At 40.4% G+C, this 27,818-nt stretch overlaps 1 protein-coding gene across 18 annotated transcripts in view; it reads right to left on the minus strand.

The window, feature by feature from the left end:
• Sanbr (SANT and BTB domain regulator of CSR) overlaps positions 1–27,818 on the minus strand; it is a 69,108-nt gene that overhangs the window by 32,021 nt on the left and 9,269 nt on the right. For 7 of the 18 annotated variants that reach the window (XM_087583570.1, NM_001100971.1, XM_087583572.1 and 4 more), the window contains 11 exon segments: positions 27,338–27,524; positions 25,813–25,906; positions 23,459–23,697; positions 20,157–20,215; positions 18,060–18,220; positions 14,961–15,047; positions 14,751–14,861; positions 10,322–10,445; positions 8,086–8,238; positions 3,503–3,648; positions 1,745–1,844 (listed from right to left, as the gene is read on the minus strand). In XM_087583570.1, the coding sequence (XP_087439696.1) occupies positions 1,745–1,844; positions 3,503–3,648; positions 8,086–8,238; positions 10,322–10,445; positions 14,751–14,861; positions 14,961–15,047; positions 18,060–18,220; positions 20,157–20,215; positions 23,459–23,697; positions 25,813–25,906; positions 27,338–27,524 (1,461 nt within the window). 18 annotated transcript variants of the gene reach the window in all.

Here is a 27,818-nt window from a genome sequence, read left to right on the forward strand (position 1 = left end):
TTAGAAAGACAAATACTGCACGCTTTATTGTAGACGCAGAACTTACACATATGTGTATTGCATACATGTATGTAGTGCATGTATTACATGGCTGTTTGTGGGGCACGAAGCTGGGAATGGCAGCACCGTGTTGAGGGCTGAGCGTGTGTCTTCCTGAGACCTCCTGCTTTTCCTGGAGCTGTCTGTGTGCTTACATCCGTGTGTGAGGTCTCACTTTGCCCTCTGTCTACTGCCCCTGCTATCTCCTCACCGTCCCCTTCAACAGCCTCTCCTCTCTTCTTCTCGCCCTCTCCCTTCTTTCTGCTGTGTCTCCTGTCTCTCCACTCAGTCCTCTTCATGCTTCCTCTCCTCCTTTTCTGCTGTCCCTCTCTACCTCACCTCTCATCTTCCTGTTTCCTGTCTCTGTTCTTTCTCCATCCTCTTGAGCCTGTCTCTCCTACCATGCTTTCCTCTCTGTTCTCATTCTCTCCCCACCCCCTCTCCTTCTGCCCTGGGACCAGCGGGAATGCATTTTGCCTGAGAACAATCCTGCTCCTCTAGTGCGCTCTGACAGTTATGTATAAAATGGAGGCCATACTTCTGCCCTTCTAGGTGTGGCCCCTCTCACTGTCTCTCCTCACTGGCCTCTTGCCTTCCCACGTCTCCCATTCTTCCTCTCTCCTTTTCTCTCTCTCTGTCCTGTCTCTCTCCCCTTCTCCCCTCCATCTCTCTCTTACTCTTCCTATGCCCTGCTGAGTGTTGAAAACACACCTTACCCAGGGCAGTCCTGTCTTCAGCGCTCGTGGCTGGGAAGCTGTCTGTGTGCTTGCTTACGGCAGTGCACAAAATGACCACTGTGCCTCCCTCCCTCCCTCCCTCTCGCTCTCTCCTGATCTTTGTCCTCCTATGTTCTCTCTTCTGTGTCTCCTCTCTCCCCTCAGTCTCTCCCTTTCTCGTCTTTCTCCATTAGTTCACTTTTCTCTCCCTCTCCCCTTCTGCCTCGCTGAGAATGTGTCTTCTGAGAGACGCCCTGCTTCCCCTGTGCTCTCCCACTCATGTATAAGATAGCAGATGAACCTCTTTCCCTTTTCTCCTCTCCCTGCCTCCCCTTTATCCCAGCTGTCCTTCCTTTTCTCCTCTCCCTGCTTCCCCCCGTCCCCCCTCCCTGTCCCTGTCTCCTCCACGCAGCTCCTCTTTCTCACCTGTATCCTCTTTCTGTAAATCTTCATGTTTACACTTATTATAACCTACACAGTGCACGTGCAAGCCCTATACCGCTAGTCAGCACCAGCGTAGCTGTCAGAGGTCTTCACTTTCCCACGCAAATTCTGTCTCCCCCATCTAAGGCAGTGTTAACAGATGCCCTGGGCTTGGGTAACAAAAATCACCTGAATCAAGGAATCAAAGCTATTCTGCTCACCCTTAACTGTTTTCAATTTTGAAGCTTTTGAAAAATGAAACACATTTCATATCAAAATACTATAGAATGAGAAGAAACAAAGTATGCACTTCCATTTTCTCCATTCTCAATTCTTTGTTTGTCCATAACAGACAGACTGAAGGGTTTTTACATAAAGCTCTGTCAGTTACCAACTCACTGAAGTCTATAACACATTACTCATTACTCTTCACAGTTTCATAACCCAGCAAACCACTGTATTATGACTGGGCAGTCAGTCCAATTCCAACTTAAACGTACTAGGTGCCTGCCAAAGATAACGTCATCCATAGCTTCATACGTATATTAAATTGAAAAGTTACTCACAGCATTGAGCTCCCCAGTTTTGGAGCCCCACGGTGTATTTGGCTCCAGTAAAATCTCATATTCCAGGCCCTTCTCATCACAGGAGCCAACCCCAGGATCACTTAAATGAAGAAGACATTTTTACAGAAAGACAATCAATTTCTCAACAATCTACAGGCGGGGCTAGAGCACTGGCTACTCTTGTGGAGAAACCTGATTTGGTTCCTAGCACTAACCCTGTGTCTCACAGCCACTGCCACTCCAGTTCTAGGGAAATGTGACACGCTTTCTGCCTCCCTAGGCACTGCACAACAGTGCTCTTGCAGACATGCAGACTACTGTTATTGCAAATATTTCTTACAGCTTAAGAAATACAAGTTCTTGCATGTGGCCTCAGTATTAATACTAGTTCTTGATTATAAGGATATCGCTTAAATATTTACTTTTTTCTTTCTTTTTTTTGGGGAGGTGGGTGGTCTCTGTAGCTCTGGCTATCCTGAAACTCACTCTGTAGACTAGGCTGGCCTCAAACTCACACAAAGAGATTAGCTGCCTCTGGTCTTACATTGCTCTTCCCATGGCTGGCAGTATTTACTTTAATATGTTTAGTAACTGCTCTGGCAGATAGATCACCCCATCAGAGGCACACAGTTGCAATAGAAAAGTCCTATCTGCCAGGTGGTGGGTGGAAAAGGGCTGGTGTACTGGTCTTACTTTCTGAAAGCCTCAGTTAGAGTCCTCTAGCCCAGGACTAGCTTGACAGCTTGTTGCAGGTACAAAACCATGGAAGTGATTGCAATTTAAGAGTTAAGTTACAGAACGGTGGTCCAGCTGCTCTGTCTTACCCATTTGTGCCCGTCAAGTATTTAACAAGTCCCTGGCACCGGGCTAGCTCACTGCACCAGTGGAAGGCCTGTTCAGCATGCTTGAGGCCTGAGGCCTAATCCCAGGAGACAGTGTGAGACCAGGTGGGGTTGGGGTTGGGGTAGGAGTTAAGAAAAGGAGGAAACAAACTCAAAATTTCAAAATTTGGATTTAAGATTTCAGTATTTTTAGTTTCTAAGTTCTTTTTATTAAGTTTTTTAACACCTTGGACTTCCTGTATTTCTATTTTTATCCGTCAAATGAACCTGTTTTGGGTGTAAAGCATCATAATTTCAGTGAAACGTTCTTTCCCTTCCACCCTCACCTCCTGTTCTGATCTTTTATGTCAACTTAACACAAGCTAAAGTCATTTGAGAGGAGGGAACCTCAATTTAAAAACAATGCCTCTGTAAGATCAGGCTGCAGCCAAGCCCTTAGGGCATTTTCTTAATTATGATTTGGTGGTGCGGAGCCAACCCTGAGCTGGTGGTCCTGGGTTCTGTAAGACAGCAGCCTGAGCAAGCCATGAAGAACAAGCTGGTAAGCAGTATCCCATGGCTTCCCTATCAGCTCCTGCCTGCTGGTTCCTGCCTGCCCCAGTTCCTGTGCTGATTCCTTCAGTGATGAGCTAAGACGTGAAACTGTAAGCCAAATAAATAAACCCTTTCCTCCACAACTTGGTTTGGCCGTGTTTCATCACAGCAACAGGACCTCTAATGCTGGGATCAAACCAGATCCTTGTACAGGATAAGCAGCTGTTGTACATCACGCTATATCCCCAGCCCTTCAGTTCAGCGCTCTGAAATTGTAACTATCTCAGGACTGACAATATTTATATGGGAAAACACTTGGGACAGTGGATCATGAAATGGAAACCATTGAATAAAGCTGAAAAGTAGTGTTCCTTTTCCTCACCTAACTGGATCTTTTAAAAACGGTACAGCAATGACATCTTTGTGCTTATGCAGATCATCCAGTATTTTAGCAGTTGGACAAGAAAGTGAATCATCATTTTCCCCTTGGTCATGAAGAAGAACCATGTGGTCCCTCACTTTACAGCCCTGTCAGACATAAGAGACACTGTTAGAGGTAGGTTCATTATACAAACAATCTTCTAAGAGATGTAGTGGTCAGCCATCCATGAGACACCTATAGTAATGTTACACACACACACACCAGAGCTCAGGGAACATTACAGAAAAGGAGGGAGAAATGTAGGACAGGGAGAAGAAGTACTGTGAGGTGCTATTTTCTGGGCATGGCATGAATACTACACTCAGGAAATCACAGTTAATGTGGTTATCTGTATGTAGTGGTTGAGTAAGAATGGCCCCCATAGGCGCATATGTTTAATGCATAGTCACCAGGAAATGGCAGTACTTGGGAAAGATGACTTGTAATTAACTGCTATGAAGCACAGCAACTCTTATAAATGACAACATTTAACGGGGACTGCCTTACGGTTTTCAGAGGTTTAGTCTACTATCATGGCAGGAAGGATTGCAGTGTGCAGGCCATGGTGCTGGAGGAGCAGAGAGTTCTTTATCTTGATCCACGGGCAGCAAAAAGGAACTCTGTTCCACACTGGGCAGAGCTTGAACATTTGTAGGAGAACTCAAAGCCCGCCCCAACAGTGACACACTTCCTCCAACAAGGCCACACCTCCTAATAGTACCACTCCTGATGGCCAAGCATTCACACACGAGTCTGTGGGGCCACACCTATTCAAACCACCACACAGAGAAACAGAGTTCAATTAAGAGCACACACATCAGGCAGCTCAGAGCCACCCATAACTGCAGCGCTGGATGACCCGACACTGCTGGCCTCTGTGTTCCTGCACTCACATGGGCACATCCAAGCTCAGACACACGCACATCATTAACAAGAAACCACCCTAGGGTACAGAGATTGCTCAAGCCACTGCCTGGATCCCTGGGACTGCTGGGTAGAAGGAGAACCCACTCCTCTGTGTGTGTCCTCTGACCTCCACACACACTCGATGGCATGTGTCCTCAAAAATGTAATAACCATTTAAAGAGGAGTCAGAATGCGTCTCTAACTCTTCCTGCTCCCACCCCATCTTACCCAGCTGTCTCCTTTCTCTCAACAGAAAGCCTCTGTCCCATATTCCAATCCTGATAGTCACTTTTTTCTTTTCTTTATCCTTTTGACTCTTGTAGATATATGCTAGTTTTGCCTTGTTTTCTTTAATGTTATGTATTTATAATTAAGCCATGCTACCACATGTAATTGTAATATTTGCTTTAATGTATAGTATTCCACTCTATGACTATTTTTTTAAAGATTTATTTATTTATTTATTTGTTTATTTATTTATTTATTTATTATATATGAGTACACTGTAGCTGTCTTCAGACACCCCAGAAGAGGGCATCAGATCTCTTTACAGATGGTTGTGAGTCACCATGTGGTTGCTGGGAATTGAACTCATGACCTCTGGAAGAGCAGTCGGGTGCTCTTAACCACTGAGCCATCTCTCCAGCCCCACTCTGTGACTATTTATCTCCCCCCCACCCCCCGAGACAGGGTCTTTCTATGCAGATCTGGCTGTCCTGGAACTCACTATGTAGGCTAGGGTGGCCTCTTAAACTCAGATCTGAGTGCCTCTGCCTCCAGAGTTTGGGATTAAAGGTGTGACCCACCATGCCTGGTTTACTTGTGCACCCTTCCATTGAGATGCAGCTTCAGGACATGGAGAGGAATTTTCCTTAATCATCTGATTGGCTAATAAAGAAGACAAACAGCCAATTGCTGGGCGAAAATGAGGAGGTGGGTTTTCCAGGCAAGACAGGAGGAGGAGGGGAGTTGGAGGAGACAGTGGAGAGAGGAAGACAGAGGGAGAGAGGTTGGAAGGAGACAGAGCAGAAGTGCATGTCCTGGAGAAACTGCACGTAGCAAGGATTTCCCAGCTGGGAGTTCATGGGTGTGCGGTCTATAATTATATAGCTGAGTCGCATTTTTCTTGCGTGGGCTTATTGCGCTTGGAGATTTATTGTAACAAGGACAGGCATGGAGCTGTGAGTGAGGACGGGAAACTCATCGAGTCAACCAGGTCATCCAAATCAACCCTGGTGATCAATGAGGTGACACGTCACAGACAGATGCCTCTCACATCTGTGCATGGCTCAGTCTTAGTGCATATTAGCTTCCTTTCATCCTCTCATGAAATTTAAAATTCCAATGTTCAAACATTAAAGAATAGCGACTAGGCTGGTAAGGTTGAGTCTGTGTCAGGCAGGTAAGGCAGTGGCTGCAAAGCCTGGTGATTTGGGTGTGACTCCTGGTAGCCACATGATGGCAGAGAGGACTGACTGCTGCCAAGTTGTCATCTGAATAAACAAGTGCGCTGGGGCAATAGCGCCTCCACCCCACAATAACCGAAATTACTTTTAGAAACGTTGATGATCAAGGACTCTAACATACAGTAATACTCAGATATCATATCATGATTTATATGCAAGGATGTTTACTGGGACACTATAACAACGCAAATGTTCTTCCCTAGGAGAACAATTAAATATGATATATGTCAAATAAAATGACATGAAAGATAGCCTAAGTAAGCTACTGCATGAAAAACGAAAAAAGACAGAATTCTGTAGGAAGTGAGAATGCTGTTCAGTAGGAGTACTTGGCTAACATGTGTGAGGCTCTACGTTCGAGTCTTAGTACTGCAATGTTGTGGGTCTCCTGGCTGCTGTTTTTTTTTTTTTCCCCCAGAGCTGAGGACCGAACCCAGGGCCTTGTGCTTGCTAGGCAAGGGCTCTACCACTGAGCTAAATCCCCAGCCCCTGCTGTTTGTATTTTGATGCCACTCCTGCCCCTGACCAAGAGTGGGTCACACACTCGGGCAAGTCCATGTGAACTCGCTCCCCGTCTTAACTGGTTACCTGGTTAAATGGTTAACAGGCTAGAGCCCGTGACTGGGCAGTGGAAGGGAAGGTGGGGCTGGAAGTTTTAGAGAAAGAAAGAGAGGAGGGCGGAAGAGGACAGTGAGTTGGAGGGACGGAGAGAGGGAAGATGGAGGAGAGGAGATGGGAGATGGAGCAGAAGCACAAGGTCTGGAGGAGCTGCAAGCAGCAGGGATCTCCTGGGTGGGAATAGAGCAGTTAGTGATGAATCTGCCCAGCCTTACACAGTAGTGCACAGCTTATAATATTCTAACGGATCGTGCGCTCTTTGCACGGGCTTACTGGGGGTGGAGATTTACTGATACAAATCTAGCTGGCATTAAATATTAAGGCTGTCTGATGTTTTCCATTTGTGACAATTTATGGGGCAAGAGAGAGGGCAAAACTGCAGAGTGGTCATTGGCGGTCGGTGTAGCCAAGGACCAGGAGGTCAGTCTGTGGAATGTGAGTGGTAGCTCCAGGGCTTCTCAGGAAGGACGGGTTTGGGTGTCTTAGCAAGCCAGCCTCGGAACCAGGGCCAGATGGCTGTTTTCAGCATCAGGCAAGGAGGGACAGGCAGCTGCTGGTCCCGGATCCTAGCTGGACCAAGTGTGGACTTTTTAAAATTACCTGCTACACTGCAAAAAACAAAACAAAACAAAACAAAAACCAACAACAAATAGAAAAGCCTTTTTGGACAGGGGATGTAGCTCAGTTGATAGACGTTTGTTTACATACAGAGAAAACCTGGGATCCTCCCACAGCACTGAATAAACCAAGAGTGGTGGCGCAGGCCTGTAATTCTAGCACTCTGGACACAAGCAAAAAGGACACACAGTCAAGCTTACTCTTGGCTACCTAGCAAGTTGGAGACAGCCTGGAGAACCCATCTTTAAAAGGGAGGCTGGAAAGAAGGCTCAGCCTTAAGAGCACTTGTTTCTCGCAAAAGATCCAAGTGCAGTTCCCAGAACCCAAATGGTGGTTTAAGACCATCCACAACTCAAGTTTCAGGAGATCTGATGCCCTCTTTTGACGTTCATGGGCACCAGGACACAAACAAAAGCCAATACAATACAGAAAGACATGAAAGCATGATGGGACTTCCTGGCAGGAAGAGTAGGAGGCAGGAGAGACAGAAGAAGATAAGAGGGATGAGTGGATCCAGATTTTAGACATGCGTGAAATCATCAGAGTGATTAAAAAGAAAAAAAAAGATGGGAAAGCAAACTGTTAACTGTTGCTACTTATGAGAAGGTAGGAAGTGGTGGAAGGAGATTTCTGAGTCCTTCTTTACTTCTGTATGCACTCTTTGTAGTTTCCTATGTGGATACAGTTACACTTAAAAGGAAAAATTTACATAACAGTGTTAGGGGCTGCTCAAGTATAAAAGAGAATATTCAAAACTTACCTTTAGTTCCTTTGGCAGAAATAACTAGGTTCAGAGGGTTATTAATAACAATAAAAACCACGAGGCTGTCAGGGAGGTAGGTGGAGTACTAGGAGGAGCTGGAGACAGTGGTGCACGGGTGTGACCAACATACAGTGTACAGACATCTGAAACTTTCAAAGAGTTAAACACTTTACCTTTGTGAGCTGAGTGGGATCAAATCGAAGAACTTTCTGGTTACAGCAGGGGTAAATTCCAGTGCCCACAGTGTTCAGTGAGTTCACTGCGCTGGAGTAAACGACCACCTCTGAGTGGTACTGACAGTGGGAGAATTCAATGCAGAGGAAAGCCTGTGAAAGGAATACATCCGGATTAACAGTTAGCCTCGCCATGAAATAATCTCAACATGCTTCTCTGAAGAGCACGCACTGCATATTTCATTCTATGACATGCACAGTAACAGCTTGTCTACAGAGGCTCCCAGGGAGGAGCACTTGCCAGGCTTTGAGGCGAGAACAGAGTGGAGGCTCACATGCTCTTTCTGAGGTGAGGGCAAAAACTGAACGTGTACAGTCGGTGGTACCAACCGTGGGAACTCACTACGATCAGTGAGTTATACAATAATGAACCTCACGGCATGCACTTACACCCCAAAGACGTTTCCTAAGAACAAAGCCAAAGCTGCTTTCTCAAGCCTCAGATGAGTAAAATGTTCTTAGAATAAACATTTAATTAAAACTGACCGATAAATTTTAAGAATTCTGGTGAAATATAAAATAATTTTACCTCACTTGGTTATTCCTTGACTTTCTTGATGGTAAATACTTAGAATCAGTATAAAAAAACAAACAAAAAAAAAAAACCCAAAAAAACAAAAAACAAAAAAAACCAAAAATAACCCTGTGGCCTAACTTCCAGTCATTAAGACAATAACTTGCCATAGTATGGTTGTGAGATAGGTTATAAATAGACATTTAAGTTAAAAAAAAAACTTAAAGGCAAAACCAAAATTAACAATTAGTTTAACAACGGAGACAAGTCTCAAAGCATGTTAACAGGACCAGCTACAATGCTCACAGACAGCTAAGGAGTGCAAAGGGAGGCAGGACATTTAGAAAGCGGTAACTTAGGTTGTGCACTGCTGTTCTGGTTGTAGACAATTACTCAAGAGACCAAGTGCATGCTTTTGTGAAAACCTGTACGGAAATATTTACAGCAATTGTCTTCACAAAGGCTCCAAACTAAAAGCACTACACGTCTGTCAGCTGGATTGTTAAACAACTGTGTGATGCTCACAACAGAAGGCTGCTTAACCAGTGAAAGGAGATAGACTCACGAAACGAAAGACTCTCCAGTCAAGTAGTTAATACTGAATGACTCTATGTGACTTCCTAGACAAGGAGAAACTGCAGACAGACAATTTAACAGTGACTGCCAACCACTAAGAAGGAGCTGGTTTTAAAAAGAGCACAGGGAACCAATACTGGAAATGATCTATGCTCTGATGGTAGTAACATCACCATATGCACCAACCTCACAAACTGGATTAACGGTTTCCTCTATAAGATGTACTCCAATAAATCCAGTGTTAAACATTTTGCAACACGGAGAACATAATGAGTAGGATTTACATACAGTCTGGCACTCCAAACTCTGACTGTTTTGATAAACTGTCCTTCTTGCTGCTGAAAATCAAGGGAGTGAAAAATCTAAAGGGAGGGTGTTTTTTATGATTTTTATGTAGAAAACTTTGAAATTATGTAATATTAATCAGGAATGACTGACTCTGTAAAAAGTTTTAAGTCCTTTCAAGGACTAACACACTTGTGCTTTTGCCTAAAATTCAAATTATTAAAACCATGAACAAGGCTGGGAACATAGCTCGGTGGTACAGCCTGAGGCCCAACTTTAGAGCCCACGATAGTATGGGGGTCAGGGAGAGAACAAAATATTTTAGGAAATGCAATTGTCACTAAGCATTTAGGTGTGGTGATACACACGCATAATAGCAGCACTAGGGAGGCTGACATGGAGGGTCATAAGTTCAAGGCCAGCACAGGCTACACAGACACCTTGTCTCGAAAATTAAAACAACAGAAGGTCTAAAGTGATCCTGAATTTCTAAAGGAGTTTATGGCCCAACTGAGAAATAGTTTGGCTGGAAATAAGAGCAATGAAGATATATATCTCTCTCTCTATATATATAGATATATATCTTTATTTTTATATAAAAATAAATATTTTATATAATAAATATATATGTGTTCATATGTATACACACATACCTTAAAAAATGGATTAGATAACAAAGACTCTGTTGCACTTGTTTCAGCAATAAACATAAGAAAGAAGAAAGGGAAAAATGACAAAAGAAATAAAGGCAGATACAGACAATGCAGTTCCACTCTCGCCACTAGTTTCCTTAAGCCTCACCTGGTAACACCTTGAACAAGTCAGCCAGTTGATTGTTCCCCACAGACGCCAATAAACATCTCTCCAAGATTTTAATTCTTCAAAAAGACTATTCAAATATTCATGGACATCCCAGGTTTTATCTCTGGAAAGAAAGCCTTGATTAATACACTTGAGGAACACAATCTGTTTTAACCAAGTGTTTCGGCATTTGTGGCTCATTTCCAAGAATACTCAAGTGGTATGTGTGCTATGGACTACACTGAAAAACAGGTTCAACTTCCTTTGAACACTAACTTTGTGGGCAACAGAAGAAAGTATGAAGATGTTGAATACATCTTTATTTTGTTGAACTAAAATATTATTAATTGGGCTGGAGAGATGGCTCAGTGGCTAAGAGCACTGACTGTTCTTCCAGAGGTCCTGAGTTCAAATCCCAGCAACCACATGGGATCCTATAATAGGATCAGATGCCCTCGTTTGGTGTGTCTGAAGACAACTACAGTGTACTTATAGTAAATAAATAAATAAATAAATAAATAAATAAATAAATCTGTTGAATATCTCTCTAAAAATATTAATTAAATAGTTTAAACAGGCCAGTAGTTAAGAATCAGGAGAGGTTTGTCAAACAGTACCTTTACTTCATTTCACTTTACTTAAAAAATCGTTTACTATATATGAATTTGAGTTTACATGTGTGCATGTGCCACACTGTGTGTGTGTGTGTGTGTGCGCGCGCGCGCACGCGCATGTGCGTGTGCACAGAAACACATATATAGGCCAACAGGACAATCTGTGGGAATTGGTTTGCTCTTTCACCATTGTAGAGAGACTCTTGTGCAATGTATGGCAGCATCGTCTGTCAATAAAATGATGTTGGCCTATTAGCTTAAGCAGGAAATAGGAGGTGGGTGTTCTGGTACAGAGACAGTATTTCTGGAATAGAGTCAGGTGTGAGAGGTTTGCCCCACAAGTCATTTCACGAACTCTGGGACCTTTATTTTAGCTGTACATGTTGCACGTGTGCTGTTATTATTAGTGCTTCTAAATCAATTAAGTCATGACTTATTACATTCCTTTTCAACAGTATTTTCTAGTACTTAGGCAATATAAATATAGTATTACTAAGTGCTGTGTGTCTCAATACTGTAGGCCTTCGCTGTATACATTTAACATTGGGCAAAGACATACACCATATTTACCATGATCATATATAACTGCAGTGTTTATTTATCTGAGTCAGGTTATCTCTCTATAGCTATGCATGTACGTGTGTATGTATGTACGTATGTATGTATCCCTGTCAGGTTCTTACTAGATAGCCCAGGCTGGCCTGGAGCTTGCTCAGTGGGCCCTCAAAAAACGAGATGCCAATGCCCGAGCCTCTGGAATGCTGGAATCACAGGGGTGGCTACTATACCCAGCTTCTTTCTAAGATTCCATTTAAAACTTTAAAAATTTTCATTATTTTTGTGTGTAGTTCAGTAAATAATGTGTAAATACCTTATTATGAACTACACAGGCACATCTGTCTTAAAAATTATTTAAAGACAATTTTTAAAGTTAAGACAGGATTGCACCCTATAGCCTGTTGCCTTGAACTAGTAGTAACAACCCTCCTGTATCACTCTTCCCAATGCTGGCATTCTAGGCATTGAGACACCCACCATGCCTGGCTTTAATGAAATTTGTTTATGTAAAACATATTGTTCCCTTTACTTTTTATTTATGAATGAATATTTTGTCTGCATGTATGCCTGTGCACCAGGTTTGTGCAGTGCCCAAAGAGGTCAGAAGAGGGCATCAGATGTTCCAGAACTCGAGGTAAGAGAGGGTTGTGAGTTGCCATGTGGATGCTAGGAATTGAACATGGGTCCACTGAAGAGCAGTCAGTGCTCTTAACTGACCAAAAGACAATTTCTAAAATGTTTGTATCAACTGTTTTCTTGTAGAAGAATGACTAGAACACCAAAATCAGATGCTGACATTAATGCTGATTTACTCTTTCCACTTACTACTACTAACAGTTATTGCTGTTAGAATTGAAGTAATTTTCAAAAGACAAAGTCTCAAGACATACACACACACACACACACACACACACACACACACACGATTCCATGTGCCTATAAGTAGTGAAAATTCTGCAACTACTTACTGAGAGAAAAATAAAACATTTTAAAGTTGACTGTGGTATTAATACTAACATCAAATTAAGGGTTGTTTTGTATTTGTTTTTTAAATCTTTTTTAAGTTCATCTTCTAAAAATGATTTTTCATTTTTATGTCATTGGTGTTTGGTCTGCATCTTTGTCTGTATGAGGGTGTCAGATCCCCTACAACATGAGTTTCAGACAGTTGTGAGCTGCCATGTGAGTGCCAAGGATTGAGCCCCAGTCCTCTGGAAGAGCAGCCAGTGCTCTTAACTTCTGAGCCATCTCTCCAGTCCTCCATCCCCAGTATTTTTATTTTAATGTTTCAAATATAATGCTTGAAGATTCTTTTTTGTAACGAAACAGTTGTATTTGTGTTATAGCTGATCTGAACTGATCCTTCTGCCTTCATTTCTCAAGTTCTTGGGTTACAGATGTCAGGTTAAGTGTGTATGTGTGTATGTGTGTACTGGATACAAGCATGCATGCAGTTATGAATTCTGAAAGCTATTTTGCATGTGTGGCACATAGATCTTTGTCCCTGCGGGAGCTTGTGGCTATGTGCATGTGCACGGAGGCCAGAGGACAACATTAGTTGTCTGTCTGTCACTTTCTATCTAAGACTTGAGAAGGGACTTCTACTAAACCTAGAGCTCACTGACTCACCACCAGGCTTCAGGGATCCTTCACCCCCAGCCTCTGTGTTACAAGCATAAGCTGCCACAGTCAGCTTTTATGTGGGCGCTGGGAATCCAAACTCAGGTCTTCATGCTTGTGTACAAGCACTGTATGCACTGAGTTATCTTTCCAGTCCACTTACACACTTTTAATACAGAAAAGAATCATGTAGAGCAACAGTTAATATTTCAGTGATTATGTTCTTTAAGTGTTTTTTACAAAAATATATCCCAGGCTGGTCCTGACCACTATGTAGCCAAGTATGACTTTAATTTTCTGTGATCATCTTGCTTCCATATCCAGAGTACTGGGATGGCATCTTCAGGGCTTAGCCATTCTGCAAGTCCAGGACAGCACTTTAGGGGTTGGGTGGAGATGCTTAAATCCCAATGATTCCAGAAGGAAGTCTGTAAAGAACTCTGACACTGCAAGCCACGAGACAAAGCAGACTGTGGCTGGCTGCTGAGAGGGTCTAGAGTGTCACCCTCTGATCGGCAAACCATCCAGACAGAAGCAGTAGGCCTGGCTCTCCCCAACACTCGGCTGTGTTGGGTTGCGGGGAAACATGGCTGCCCCACCTGTGAACATTAAGAGTTGGATTTTGCCATTGGACAGGAAGCATGAACAGAAAGAAGGGAGGTCCCTGGAGCAAATGTTGAGTCTTGAAGTTCACTAAGTGCTTTCAGGGGCTGGAGTTGCGGCTCAGCACGTAAGAGCGTGTACTATTCTTGGAGAGGCCTAGTTTGATCCCTAGTCTCAGGTTGTGCCAGCTCTGGGGGATTTGACGCCATTGGTCTTTGAGAACACATGTACGCTCATGCACACATGAGTAGTTTTTTAAAAAAAAATTTGCTGCGTTTGTACAGCTATATGCCTGTATTTTAGCTTTTCAGTCATTTGGATTTCTTGGAAAATAGGGCAGCTAGTTCATATATTTAATAAGTAATGAGTGATCTTGTTAAACACTCTCATTGACTCAGTAATACCTCTTTGTAAAAGTTCCTAACAGTAGGATGCTGCCAAAGAGGCTGTGTGTCTTGAAAATTTCTCTTCTTCTGAGATATGTCACCAACTCAGAATATAAGCATGATATGTATTATATACTGATAAAGTATAACCAAGATGAAGAATAGAGTACCTTAATGTTTCAGTCATCAAGAATAAGCTGAAAATAAATTTAGTTCTTATAAAATTCAATAGAATACTTACATAGATAAAAATGTTAGTGATAAATCACCTTAATGGTACTGAGCAGAATATTTTAAGACTAATATATAGAATAATTTGTAACATTTTGAAGTTCTAGGACATTATGAAACTCACCTAGTAAATACCATGTAGCTTTTACAATAACCTTGTTTGGAAGCAGCACTTTTCTAAGTCTAGTTAGGCTTATGCTCAGCTGCTGTCCTGCTGCTTACAGAAGTAGTTACACAGGATGTGTATGCCGGTGCTGCATATAATTCTGACACTTGGAGGTAGGAAGACATTAGGTTCAGTTAGTTTAGACTATATAGCAAACAAGACTTGGTCTCTATACACCAGAAAAGTAAGCTACGTTTTTATAAGTACTCTTGAAATTCACATGTAAAAACCGTAGTTAATCTTCACCGCACCTTATGTGGATGTAGATAATATTTCCATGTCGATCCACATTGATTTTTCCAGGGATGCAAGAAATTCTTCTTTCTGTTTCTCTAGTTAAAAGTTTCTTACACAAACAGCATCTGTAACAAAAAGGAAATGCTAGAAAGCACTCAAGAAAAGAATTCAATGTGGCAGGTAGTACAGCTACATTATACAGCACACCAAGAAAAACGTGTTACCGATAGAGTGTTGCTGCATTATTTCGAGAATCTGGATTGAAGTATTCAGGATCAAACAGTCTTTCAATCTTCTTACAAAACAGTTTGCTATTAAAAACAAATGATGGATAAATTAAATATCTATATTTAGTATCTTAAAGCTAGTGGTCTTCCTCCCTCCCTCCCTTCCTTTCTTCCTCCCCCCGCCTCTGTGTGTGTGTGTGTGTGTGTGTGTGTTTACTTGTGCATCATATATGGGGGACAGAGGTCCACTCCGGAAATCTTCCTCTCTTATTCCTCACTCTTTTCTTCCCTTTTTCCCTTCCTTTTCAGTGGCTTCTGTCTCTATCCCCCAGTGCTGGAGTTACAGATTCACACTTCTACACCTGACCTTTTTTTATGGGTGCTGGTGATTCTCATACTTACAAAGCACACATTTTATGCATTGAACCATATCTCTAGCCCTAAATTTAGCTTACGGTGACAAAAATAAGTATTATCCTTATACATTCCTGTATAAAACAAGTTTCCCAAGGAGCTTCTCTTTGGGTATTACATTTTTGCACTTCTAATAAGCCTATTGTTGATCAAAATTCTCTTCTTCTGTTTTTTTTAATTACATATTTATATTGTGTGTGTGTATGTGTGTGTGTGTGTGTGTGTGTGTGTGTGTGTGTGTGTGTGTCTGTGTGTTTGAGCGCATGCGCACGTGTGCCCCACAATATGTACATGGAGATCCGGGAAGTGTTTTCAGGAGTCAGTTCTTTCCCTCTACCATGTGTGTCCTGGGGACTGAATTCGGGTCATTAGTCTTGGCAGTAAGTGCACTTAACCCCTGAGTTATCTTGCCAACTTTTTAGAGGCAGGGTCTCTTGCAATTCAAGTACTTTAAACTTGTTCTGTAGCTCAGGCTGACCTCGAACTCCTAACTCACTTGCCTCCTCTGCTTCAAATGTTAATTATAGGCTCATGCACCAGGACACCCATTTTTGCTCACATTTCCTGACTTGTTTTTCAGAAATAGGGTTTCACTATGTAGCTCAGGCTGGCCTCAGAGTTGGGTCTTCCTACATTAGCATCTTGAGTGCTACAGTTATAGGAATATGTTACCATATGTGTCAAGAATATATTTCACCAGAAAAGAAGCTGACAGACATCTGCTTTTCTTTCACTTCTTTTTTACTGGAATATTCAAGATTAACAATTTACAAATTTAACAGCCTGAGACTATCAATAATTAGGCATATGACTTTGAGTAACTTGCTTTTTTGAACTTTGTTTTCTCATCTATTACATGTGGCTAGTAGGGCCAGCAGATGGCCAAGAAAATAATAGCAAAGGAGAAGTGATGCCCAAAGGTTATTCTCTGACTTTCATTGGTATGCAGTGACAGGTGCCTCTACCTGCTCTATGATACATCAAACAAAAGTCAAGTGAAAATAATAAAATATGGCTAGTAACTACGAGCTCACAAGGTTCATGAGGATAAAGCTGTTTTCAAGTAACGCCAGGCACGGTATGAAGAAATGAATGGTACGTACTTATCACGCATACTAGAACTGAGCTTGAAGTCTCCTCCATGTGCCCTTCCTGTCTCCATCTCCCTTAATATATTTTGGTTGGTCTTAAAGGCCACATATGAATTTTGAATTCCATTCCCATTTTCAAGTATGTTCTTAGGTAATTTCCTTATATTTCATTCCCTTAGGGGCTGAATTCTTGGATAATCTTCTTCATTATCAATTTCTATTTCTTTTAATGGACTGATTAGCAAATTAAAAACAAACTCTAGCACCATCTTTAAAAAACATCTCTTTTGAGTCCATTTACCCTAACAAATTGCCAATCTCTTTCTTTTTCTAAGCAACCACTCAGAGCAAACATCTGCACACTTTCTACACCCAGGACCCATCTCCTCTGCGCATGAGCTGTGCTCCACACTGTTGTCAGTCACCTTCCCCTTTCAGAACTCACTTTGGTTTCCCTCCTTTCTAGTTCACTGGCTTTTATAAGTGCCTCTGATTTTACTTCTCTGCCAAACCTTTAACTAATGAGTAGCCTTTATTAATTAATACTCTCTAGGTAACAGAAAATAAATTACAATAGCATTTATAATAGGAGTGAGAAATTAAATACCTAGGAATAAGTATATAGAAAGTTATATTGTGTTTACTCACTATAAGATTTGGTATTAAGATTCTAAAACCAGGCTGGAGAGATGTCTCAGAGGTTAAGAGCACTGACTGCTCTTCCAGAGGTCCTGAGTTCAATTCCCAGCAACCACATAGTGGCTCACAACCATCTGTAATGGGATCTGATTCTCTCTTCTGGTGTGTCTGAAGACAGCTACAGTGTACTCATATATATAAATAAATAATACTTTAAAAAGATTTTAAAACCATGGCTGGAGAGGTGGGACACACTGCTCTTGCAGACTATCCCAGTTCAGATCCCAGTATCCTCTCTGGGTGGCTCATAAACTCCTGCAGCTCAGGGCAAGGGGTCTGATCCCATCTTTTTTCTCTGTAGGCATTGCACAACACACACACACATACTCACACACACATACACACACACTCACACACACACTCACACACATACACACACACTCACACACACATACACACTCACACTCACACACATACTCACACACACACTCACACACATACACACTCACACACACACTCACACTCACACACACTCACTCACACACATACTCACACACACACTCACACACACATACACACTCACACACTCACACACATACACACACTCACACACACTCACACTCACACACATACTCACACACACACTCACACACACATACACACACATACTCACACACACTCACACACATACACACTCACACACACTCACACTTACACACATACTCACACACACACTCACACACACACATACACAAATGCACACTCATACACTAAAATCAAATGTAATAAAACAATTTTAATCATTAAGATTTAACCATATGCTTTTGGCTTTTTATTTAAAAATAAAATAGAAATATATTGTTATAGATTTTAAAATAGAAATCTCACTAAAATTAAGAAGAAATATACTTAATAAAATATAATAGGTTTAAAAGGACAGTTTAAAGATTACCTCCTAAACTTATCTTTTTTGTCTTTTAAGTCATCAATCTCGTTGTGTGTGAACAGGTCAGCTATGCGTGTAAGGAGGTTGACATTGATACAGTTCATGTTGCATGGGGCAGCTACTATGGCATTCATATTTTTATGGCAATACTGAATACATTGTTCAACCTGAAAAACACAAAATAAAAATGATATTGTCAGAGTAAGACCTTTCAGACAAAATTCATGAAAAGTCTAGCATGCATATAATACACACACACACACACACACACACACACACACACATATATAGTCAGTAACTGGGTTTTGCCAATTTTGTTGATGAATGCTATTAAATAGGTAAATTTAAAAACACACGTAGCTAAACTATTTCTAATTCATTTTACTTAAAGCAATAGTGTATTCTGAGTGACAGCAGCAGATATAAATCTAAATCTGTACAGTATAGTGCATATTCAAATGACTTCTTAGTTTTATTTATATACATTGGTATTTTGCCTGCATGCATATCTGTGAGGATATCTTGTATTATTGTATACAGTATTATATAGTGGTTGCTGTGACTTGAACCCAGGTCCTTGGAAGAGCACTCAGTGCTCTTAACCACTGGGCTATCTCTCCAGCCCCTCAAATGACTTCTTTTTTTTTTTTTCCTTTTTTCTTTTTTTCCGGAGCTGGGGACCGAACCCAGGGCCTTGCGCTTGCTAGGCAAGCGCTCTACCACTGAGCTAAATCCCCAACCCCCCCCCCCCTTTTTTAAAAAAGATTTATTTATTTATTTTGTATATGAGTACACTGTTGCTGTCCTCAGACACACCAGAAGAGAGCATCGGATCCCATTACAGATGGTTGTGAGCCACCATGTGGTTGCTGGGATTTGAACTCAGGACCTCTGGAAGAGCAGACGGTGCTCTTAACCACTGAGTCATCTCTCCAGCCCTCAAATGACTTCTTATAGTTTGTCTCATTCTTGTAGGTAAGAGAGTTAAAATTTCAGCCATTTAAGTATTTCCTCAGCCTGTTTTATCTGACCTTTCACTTCCTTCTGTTCTAACCTGAGGTGGATCTATTAGTGTGAGAGTAGAGAGTGTAGTCTCTACTTTCCAAACACTGTGTGAAAGTCATCTTTTAGGGCTTAGGTTTCCAACCTCAGCGTTTAAGAACTCTGAATTTTTTCCTGTACTCCTTGCTTGAAGCCAATATAATCAACTCCCTGAGAAGACAAGGAGTACAGTACCTAGTGAGAGCCAAGCAAGCCGTGAGCTCCTCTGCCAACATAGTGAAGTAGTATTCAGCTCTGTACAGGAACAAATCCCAAGCATTTATCTAAATGATAACTATAAAATGTCAACCATGAGCATATGAAGCCATTTGAATTCTAAAGATATTTTGGTTTTTGTTTTGTGACATCAAGTTTGACTATGCATCCTATGCTGGCCTAAGTATTTATTAAATAAATAAAAAATAAATATCTTTAACATTATAGCTTGAAATAGATGTGTATATATTATAGTTTTATATTTGATCAACCATTCAAGCTATCGATATGAGATATGATGTAAACATAAACTACACTTAGTAGCTGGATATGTGCTTTTTGTTTATTGAACCATAAGGAAGACACAGAATATAACATGCCTAAAAAGCTGGGCAGGGAAGGCACATGCCTTTAATCCCAGCACTCAGGAGGCCAAGACAAGCAGATCTCTGAGTTTAAGGTCAGCCTGGTCTACAGAATGAGTTCCAGGACATCCAGGGCTACACAAAGAAACTCTGTCTCAGAACAAAAACAAAAACCAAAACAAAACAAAGCCTAAATATGATTTAAATAGTAAAATAATATATTCCAATTAATTCTTCTTTTGTCAGTGATAGGACAAAAATCTTGGAATAAAATTTATTCTGTTTAGTCACAAATTATACAATGGTTGCTCCAACTATAGACATACAAATAATACACAGTAGCCTTAACCCCTTCTCACCAGAACAAAGTATTGTTACAAATTATACTCTTGAACTAACAACTATTTTGCTTTCTATACATTCAGAAGGGGGAAAGCATTAGGTCAATAAAGGGGCTTAGATATTTAAAACGAATACTTACTAATGAATCCATCTTCAAGAACTCTGAAGAAATAAGGATTGAAATGACATTTCCTGGCTCTAATAAAAAGAAAGAGCATGAAATTTCCTTTTGACATTTAACTCAGTCTTCTCTTTTCATCTTAAAAGAGTTTGTTACTTTAATAAAAATGCTATGTCTTGGTTATATCGGTTAACTTGGTAACAAAGGAGAGATTTAATTTAAACCATGGGTAGAGAGAGACGTGGCAAACTTCCTGGATTAGATCCATGTTACGTAGCTGAAGAGAATGACGTGCAAGAGTGACAGTGAGAGAAGTCAGACAGGAATTGCTGAGGGCACTGATTCGGGAAGTTATTTCAAAAGACAGTCGTGCTGGCAAATAAATACTGAAATCTAAAAGACTCTGAAACGCAATGAGAAATCTCCTGACAAAATGCTCACGTTACTGCCACACTAGGTGGGTCTCCCGGCACACAGAGAGGGGAAGAAGGTAAATCTGTCATCTCCGTGAAATATATTTAAGAAGAAAAAAACCCCAGCCGCTTTCCCTCATTCTGGTACCAATAATCACTCTAAACACTTTGTAGCAGAACAATGGGTAAGTAATTCCAACATATCCCAAGTATCAGTTCTAGTTAAAGGTTCTCAAGCTGGTGGGAAAGCTTCTTGGGAAACTGTTCTTGAGGATACACCATCCAATTAAGAACCGGTTCCTTAATTACAGGAGATTTAAGTAAGCATCCTTTCTTAGTTAAGATAAAGACTGCTTCTAGAAAAACATTACATTTACAGCAGTGGCTATTTCTTTATACATGAATATGCTACAGTAAACACATTTTGGTGTGTGTGCGTGTGTGTGTATATAATCTTACTTTTTTGTAACAGGCTATTATTCACCATATATATATATATGTATATATATGTGTGTGTGTGTGTGTGTGTGTGTGTGTGTGTGTGTGTGTGTTCATTCATTCATGACTAGATAATCTGAAATCTGGTCTTTAGCTTAAATTTTTTAAAAGACAATTTAAAAATGTTTAAGAACTTTTTTTTGTACGTGGGTGTTTTGCATGTATATATGTCTGCACTGTGTACATGCACTACCTGAGGAGGACAGAAGGGCACAGGATCTCCTAAAACTGGAGTTACAGATGGTTGTAAGCCACCATACTGGGAATCCAACCTATGTCCCCTGGACAATGTTCTTAACCACTGAGCCATCTCTCCAGCCTGGCTGAAATTTGACTTAATCTTAGAATTAGAATTTTTATCGAAAACATTCTTATTTAGAAATCTTTTCCGTGGACTCTGACCTCATAGGTAGCAATGAATATCCTAGTAAGAGCACCAGTGGAAGGAGAAGCCCTGGGTCCTGCTAAGACTGAACCCCCAGTGAACTAGATTGCTGGGGGGAGAGCGAGGGAGGGATTAGGGGGATGTTTGCCCGGAAACCGGGAAAGGGAATAACACTCGAAATGTATATAAGAAATACTCAAGTTAATAAAAAAAAAAAGAAATCTTTTCCATAAGTTTTGTCATTATAATATCATAAAATTTTATGTCCTTTCAATACTATAAGCATATTAGTAGATTTTTGTTTGCTCACAGTGCTAAGAACTGAGCCCCAGTCCTCGTGAACGCTAGGTGAGCACTCTACCACTGGGACGCACTGCCAACCTCTATTATGTGTATTTATTATGTGAATTCTGATGTTGCGTAGATTGTATTATTTCTTATATAAGTCTGTGCTCACCTCAAGATTACTTACTATTCTTTTTAATGACTATCTTAACATGTAAAATAATGGGTTTCATTATGACATTTTCATATATACATGTCCCTTAACAGTGGCCTTATTATCATTAAGGACACTGTCTCTCACATTTTTAGTTTCAGGACTTCTTTACAATCTTAAAAACAAACTCCTAAACAGCTTGCTTATGTGGTCATATGCATCAATATCTACCATATTAGAAATTATGTAAGGAGAGAAATTTTTAGAAGTCAGTTTTAAAATACAATAATCTTATTAATTGTAAACATATTTTTTGTGAAAATATCTTCAAAATGAAAATGACACAGTGAGTGGCACTGAATGGCTTTTCTGTGACTCCCTGGTCAATGTCTAACTCAACGGACTGCAGGACTCTCCTATCTGCTTCTTTTTGTCTTTCTGAGACAGACTCTCACTCTGTACCCCAGGCTGGTCTTGAATCATGGCAATACCCTTGTTTTAAGCATCCCATGTGCTGGAATTATAAGCATGAACCACCATGTCTGGCTTTATGTCAGCTTCTTCTGCATTCAATTTGTGTGTAGACTGCTTTTGGCTGTTAAGCTAAACCATGACAAACAGTATTTCTTGAGGGTTGAGTGTGACAGAACCAGAGTCCTATCAATAAACTTCTACATTGCTCAGTGACTAGTCTCTCACTGTGAGGGAGTCATTAAACCTTTACAGAATTTCTTTTTTAGACAACTTTTGTTTGGAAAAGCTTACTGAATATTCAGACGCTTCACTCTAAAGAGGTATTTAAAAGTCAGAGTGTTAATAAGACCAACAGGATTTCAACAGAACAGATTTTGTGTATAGAGAAGCTGTCAGTACTACTGGAGCAGGTAAATTTTCTAGAATTCTAATTCCCACTTGAAAACTTGGCTTTTTATCACTAATAACACATACTATCAACTATTTTCCCTTACATGGTTAGCTTATTTATATTAAAAAAGTGTCAAGTACCTATCTGAATAATCATAATTTATGAAAGTAGGTTTTTTCAAATAAACATGTCTTTCTACTTTTAAATGTCAGCTGGCTTAGCTCATAGCTTAACTGTAAAGATGATTTCCCTCAAGACAGTCATGTACTGGTATACATCAGAAGTCCTGAGGACCACACAGACCAACAGGGACAAATACCCAAGCGCTGAGATTTCATAAAGTCATTTTCCTGCTTTGTCAAGAACAAATGAACATACATTTTCCCCCTTTCCTGTTTTAACCATGCGGCCATGGTACGGAGACAATGAGGGTACAGTTTGCTTGTGGTCCTGCGTTGCTCTGGCCACAAAGCTCAATCATCTTGCACGCATTGCCTTCCACATTCTGAACAGCCTTGTGTAAATCTCGTCAACCTTGTGCACCTTTGAAAGAGTCTCTAAGACCCTTTCTAGGTGGCATAAAGCATCAGTTTCTGAATATGAACATAAATACTAATAGTCAAATAAACTCCCATACCTCAGTGTGGGCCTAAAACAGACACCAGGTGACACACAAATTTCACCACAAAATAAGCAACAGATTGTTGTTTGTTTGTTTACCTAGAGCAGGAAGCTCACAGTCTTTACTGTCCTTAGTGTTTCTTTTAACATATTTTATCAGCCAGTTGAAAATGTGAACATCGCAATGAACTGAAATGTCCACCTCTTCCCAGCGCTGGGCGTCCACAGATAAATACTCAGCAAAGTACTTCATTTCTGATATCAAAAGATCTCGTGGGCAAATAAAATCTTCTTTCAAGCTTTTTGCTTCATCACATACATGGATCACCATGTTTGGCCTTCATAAGAAAATGTCACACAGAAATGAGACTGTTAGAATGTGAGAAGAGGCAAGAGCAGACATTTAGTGGAGCTTAGAGAGCAAAGGGCTTTTGAGGACTGGACCACAAAAGTATATTTTACAGGCTTTGACATGCATGCAGGACTTCTCATCTCTTGTCTATCTGATTGTACCTCAGACTGTGGCCAATTTTAGCAGGTTGTCCACTTAGTAAAGAAATTAAAAAAATATTGTTACTAAAGGACTAATTATTAGAGAGCTTACATTTTATTGTTCAAGTTTTAATTCCCATAGAGCGGGCAAATAATAGACTTAGATTCTTGTGTAATGACTAACGTCTTTACACCTTTGAAAATAAAAAAATATCTAAAATGATTCAAATTTCAATCAGATTAAAAACCAGTATTACTTAGCTACTTTTAGCATCAACAAAGTTTGGGTCCAGGCATTCATGAAATATATATTAATGAGTACAGATTTAGTAAGTTTACATAATGCATCTGAAAGTCTGCTTCACAATTAGATACTCCTTGGATTTACCCTCTGTAAAAGTGATACATGTCTCAAGGTGCAGCAGTCTACATGCATAACTCTAGGCATGGGAGCCTGCAGTGCCAGACGGGCAGCCACGAGGGAGAAGCCAGTCTGTACTCTATAGTGAGCACCAGGCCATCCTGGGCCACACAGGGAGATCCTGGGTCAAAATCGCAACATCAACCAAAAGAGAAAAGGTAGGGGTAGGGATATAGCTCAATTCCCAGGGCTCACATTAAAGCACAGTGCGACGACACACTTTGTAACTCAACTCTAGAGCTGGGAAGATCAGTACCTGGCCGCATCCAGCCTAGACAACCTGGAAAGTTCCAGGACATAGAGAACCTGTCTCAAGAAAAAAAAAAAAAAAAAAAAGGCAAAACCAAGGTTGTCTTCTGGCTTTCATATATGTACTGTCATACACATAAATAAAATATATAAGACAAAAAACAAAAGCCCAGATGTGCTGTCTTCATGTCATTACAAAAAGGAAATAAATAGGAAGAAATAAGTACTACAAATGTGAATTACTTTGTGATTAATTCAATTTTACAAAATCAGTGTTTTATATACAATTGGGATATGAGAAAAATATTATAATCAAAGTCAGGTCAACAAGATGGCTCAGTGGAAAGGGTGCTTGGTGCCTAGTTTGATGGGTGCCTCAGTTTAATCCTGGGTCCAACTGGTGGGGGAGAAAACTGACTTCTACCATTATCCCTGACCGTCATGTTCACTATGGGGCACATCTCAGAACGGCACACTCAAGGCTAACTAGGGACCCGGCTGGACTCTGACTCGGAATGAGTTTTAAGGGCGGCAAACACTGCTCAGGGCTGAGTGCTTCCCTAGCATGTGCAGTACCTAGGCTCAAGCCTCCGCATCAGGAAGAAAGGGAGGTGGGGACTGGAGCGGGGAGGATGAAAGGTAGCCAGGTAGATGAATTTTGTCATATGTGAACTTTACAATAACAAAGCTGTTGTTATAAATCTACCAAAACTAGAGGTACAGGAAAGATATTTTAGAGGTGAGGAAATGTTTTATATATTCATTAGCTGATAAGTTTTATGGTGTACTGTTTGTTAAAACAAGTAATCATTTACTGTGCATACAACTTATCCTATAGAAATACACAGAACAATTCAAACTATCAAAAGCTGAAGCATACTGAAATACATTCTGGTTTATCTGAAATACATTCTGCTATATCTGTATAGCAATTATATTAAAATAGTTTTAAAATAAACACCTAATTTCATTAATAAGTTTCAAGAACTAATTACTTAAAAGACGTTTCTTTGGGCATTGAAATTTACTTTTCAATGTTCTGTGCTAGTACATGTTATTTCTAATTTTTTAAATATGCCAATTTTTTATGAAAACCCCCAAAATATATAATAACACAAGCAAGTAATGTGTTAGGTATCATCTTTGTTGTTCACGCACAGATGATTCTGACTCCAGGGTTTTAGCAGTTGTGTAACATAAGCACCTAAAGTGTGAACATTAGCACCAACCATGCACTTTCAGTTAGAGGTATCGGTATTGACTCTCATCCAACAAACAACTAGCCTCCTACCCTTCAGAGTCTCCAGTCTCTTCTCCAGCATTACGAGCAGTACAGTTCTCACTTTCTGAAGAGCAATTCCTTGTGGTAGCTATACTATGTCTTCCTTAAATACAGAAACAGACACATACAGAAAAAGGGGATGGGTTAGCATTTCTAGCTGAGAATGGGTTTTACTTATGGAATGGTAACACGGTAAATGCAGTTTCCAAGGCAGTTAAGGTGGCATCTCTTGCTCTGATGTTACTATTTTAAAGGCAAATGGAAGAACATAGAAAATGAACCATAAACTGCTAATGTTACAGTGCATTTTCGAAAGACTGTGATGTAGTATTCCAAACTAAGTCAAGGGCTCAAAAGCATAGCACGGCCTCTTCTTCCTCAAGTAAATTTCTATTTCAATATTCTGACAGCGGCTGAAACGAAAGTAACTCATTCTGACAGCTTCTAAAGCCTATGACTTCCAAACATAATTCCAGAAAACATCTCTTCAACCTTGTCACTGTGCCACTTGAATTTCTGTTAAGTTTGTAAGACTAGCGGTAAAAAAAGATGATGTAAGAGATGAGCAAGGTTCTCTACTGGTTTTGTTTTGAAGTAGTTTGGCCTGGAAGCATAGGCCTATCATCCCAGCAGTTGGCAAGAAGTGGCAGAAGGATCTTAGTGATTTACACAGTGAGTTTGGGGACAGCCAGGGCTACACAGAGAGATCCCTTCTCAAAACAAACAAAATAAAATTTTAAAGTGGCCATGGTGGTACATATTTCCATTCCAGCACTTGGGAAGACCAGGAGCGCAACATCATCCTTGGCCACATAAGAGGTCTGCGGCCAGCTGGACCACCCGAAACTTTGTTACACACACACACACACACACACACACACACACACACACACACACACACACGTAAAAGTAAAGATGGATTACGAACTGACTGGTTTAGTTCTGGGAGACGTCTATTACTCCTTTTAGGTGGAATAAACATGAGACAGGATAGAAAATGAAACATAAATTTGCTACAAACATCTATGTTAAATTCATTTCAAATACATGAATAAAGACTCAGTGGTGAATATGGCTCAGTGGTGGAAGACCTGTGTAGCATGAGTGAGGTTATCCACAGCCCTGTACAGGCTGGGTGTGGTGATACAAGCACTCTCAGTACTTGGGAGAGAGGAGGCAGGAAACTCAGAAGTTCAAGGTCATTCTCAACTACGTAGTGAGTTCAAGCCCAGTCTGGGATCGTGACAGCCTTTCTCAAAAAACAAAATTATAGCAAATAAACATATATTAAAAAACTAGGATAACAAACTGAAGTAAATCATTTTGGTATGGTTAAAATTCAGTTATGGAAATAATACTTGACCTATATGTTGGCAGTTAAAGTTTTTGAAAAACAACGACGACAATGGAATTTTTATCACAAAGATAAAATACTAAGAGTTTACACAAGTGTTTGAATTAGCCTACAAACAAAGAAAGGAAGGTTGGCTAGAACTTATAAGAACAAGTACTACATTTTATTCTATAACCCTACCTGCTTTAGAAACTGTATCTTGATCAACTGGAGTCTCTTGGAAATCTCCTTGTGCATCCAAAAGTGAAGATTTAATATAAGTGGCTAAAGTTTCAACAGGACCCTCTCCGGCAGCCATTAAAGGGTTATACTGGTTGTCAACAGGTGAACTTCCACAGCTCTTCAGCTCATCAAATCTTTTCACACACTGCAATGACATAAAATGACAAAAACAAAGATTGATAAAAACAAAACAAGACAACAGCAACCACAACCAACAACCAAAACCATGTTGTGTAAAAATGCAACTCTGGTAGTTTCTGGGCCAATCAAAAAGTCTAAAAAGCACATAATGATTTCATATAAGCTTACTATCTTAATACATGCAATTATATTGAGCAATACTATAAGAGTAACCATTGAGTAATCATGAATGATAATCTTCAGTCAATAAAACTTAATGATATATTGTTGAGTGACCTGACTAATAGAAGAGAAGATA

Source organism: Rattus norvegicus, chromosome 14 (genome assembly GCF_021556685.1).
Source record: "Rattus norvegicus strain SHRSP/BbbUtx chromosome 14, alternate assembly SHRSP_T2T, whole genome shotgun sequence".
Taxonomy (NCBI): Eukaryota; Metazoa; Chordata; class Mammalia; order Rodentia; family Muridae; genus Rattus; species Rattus norvegicus.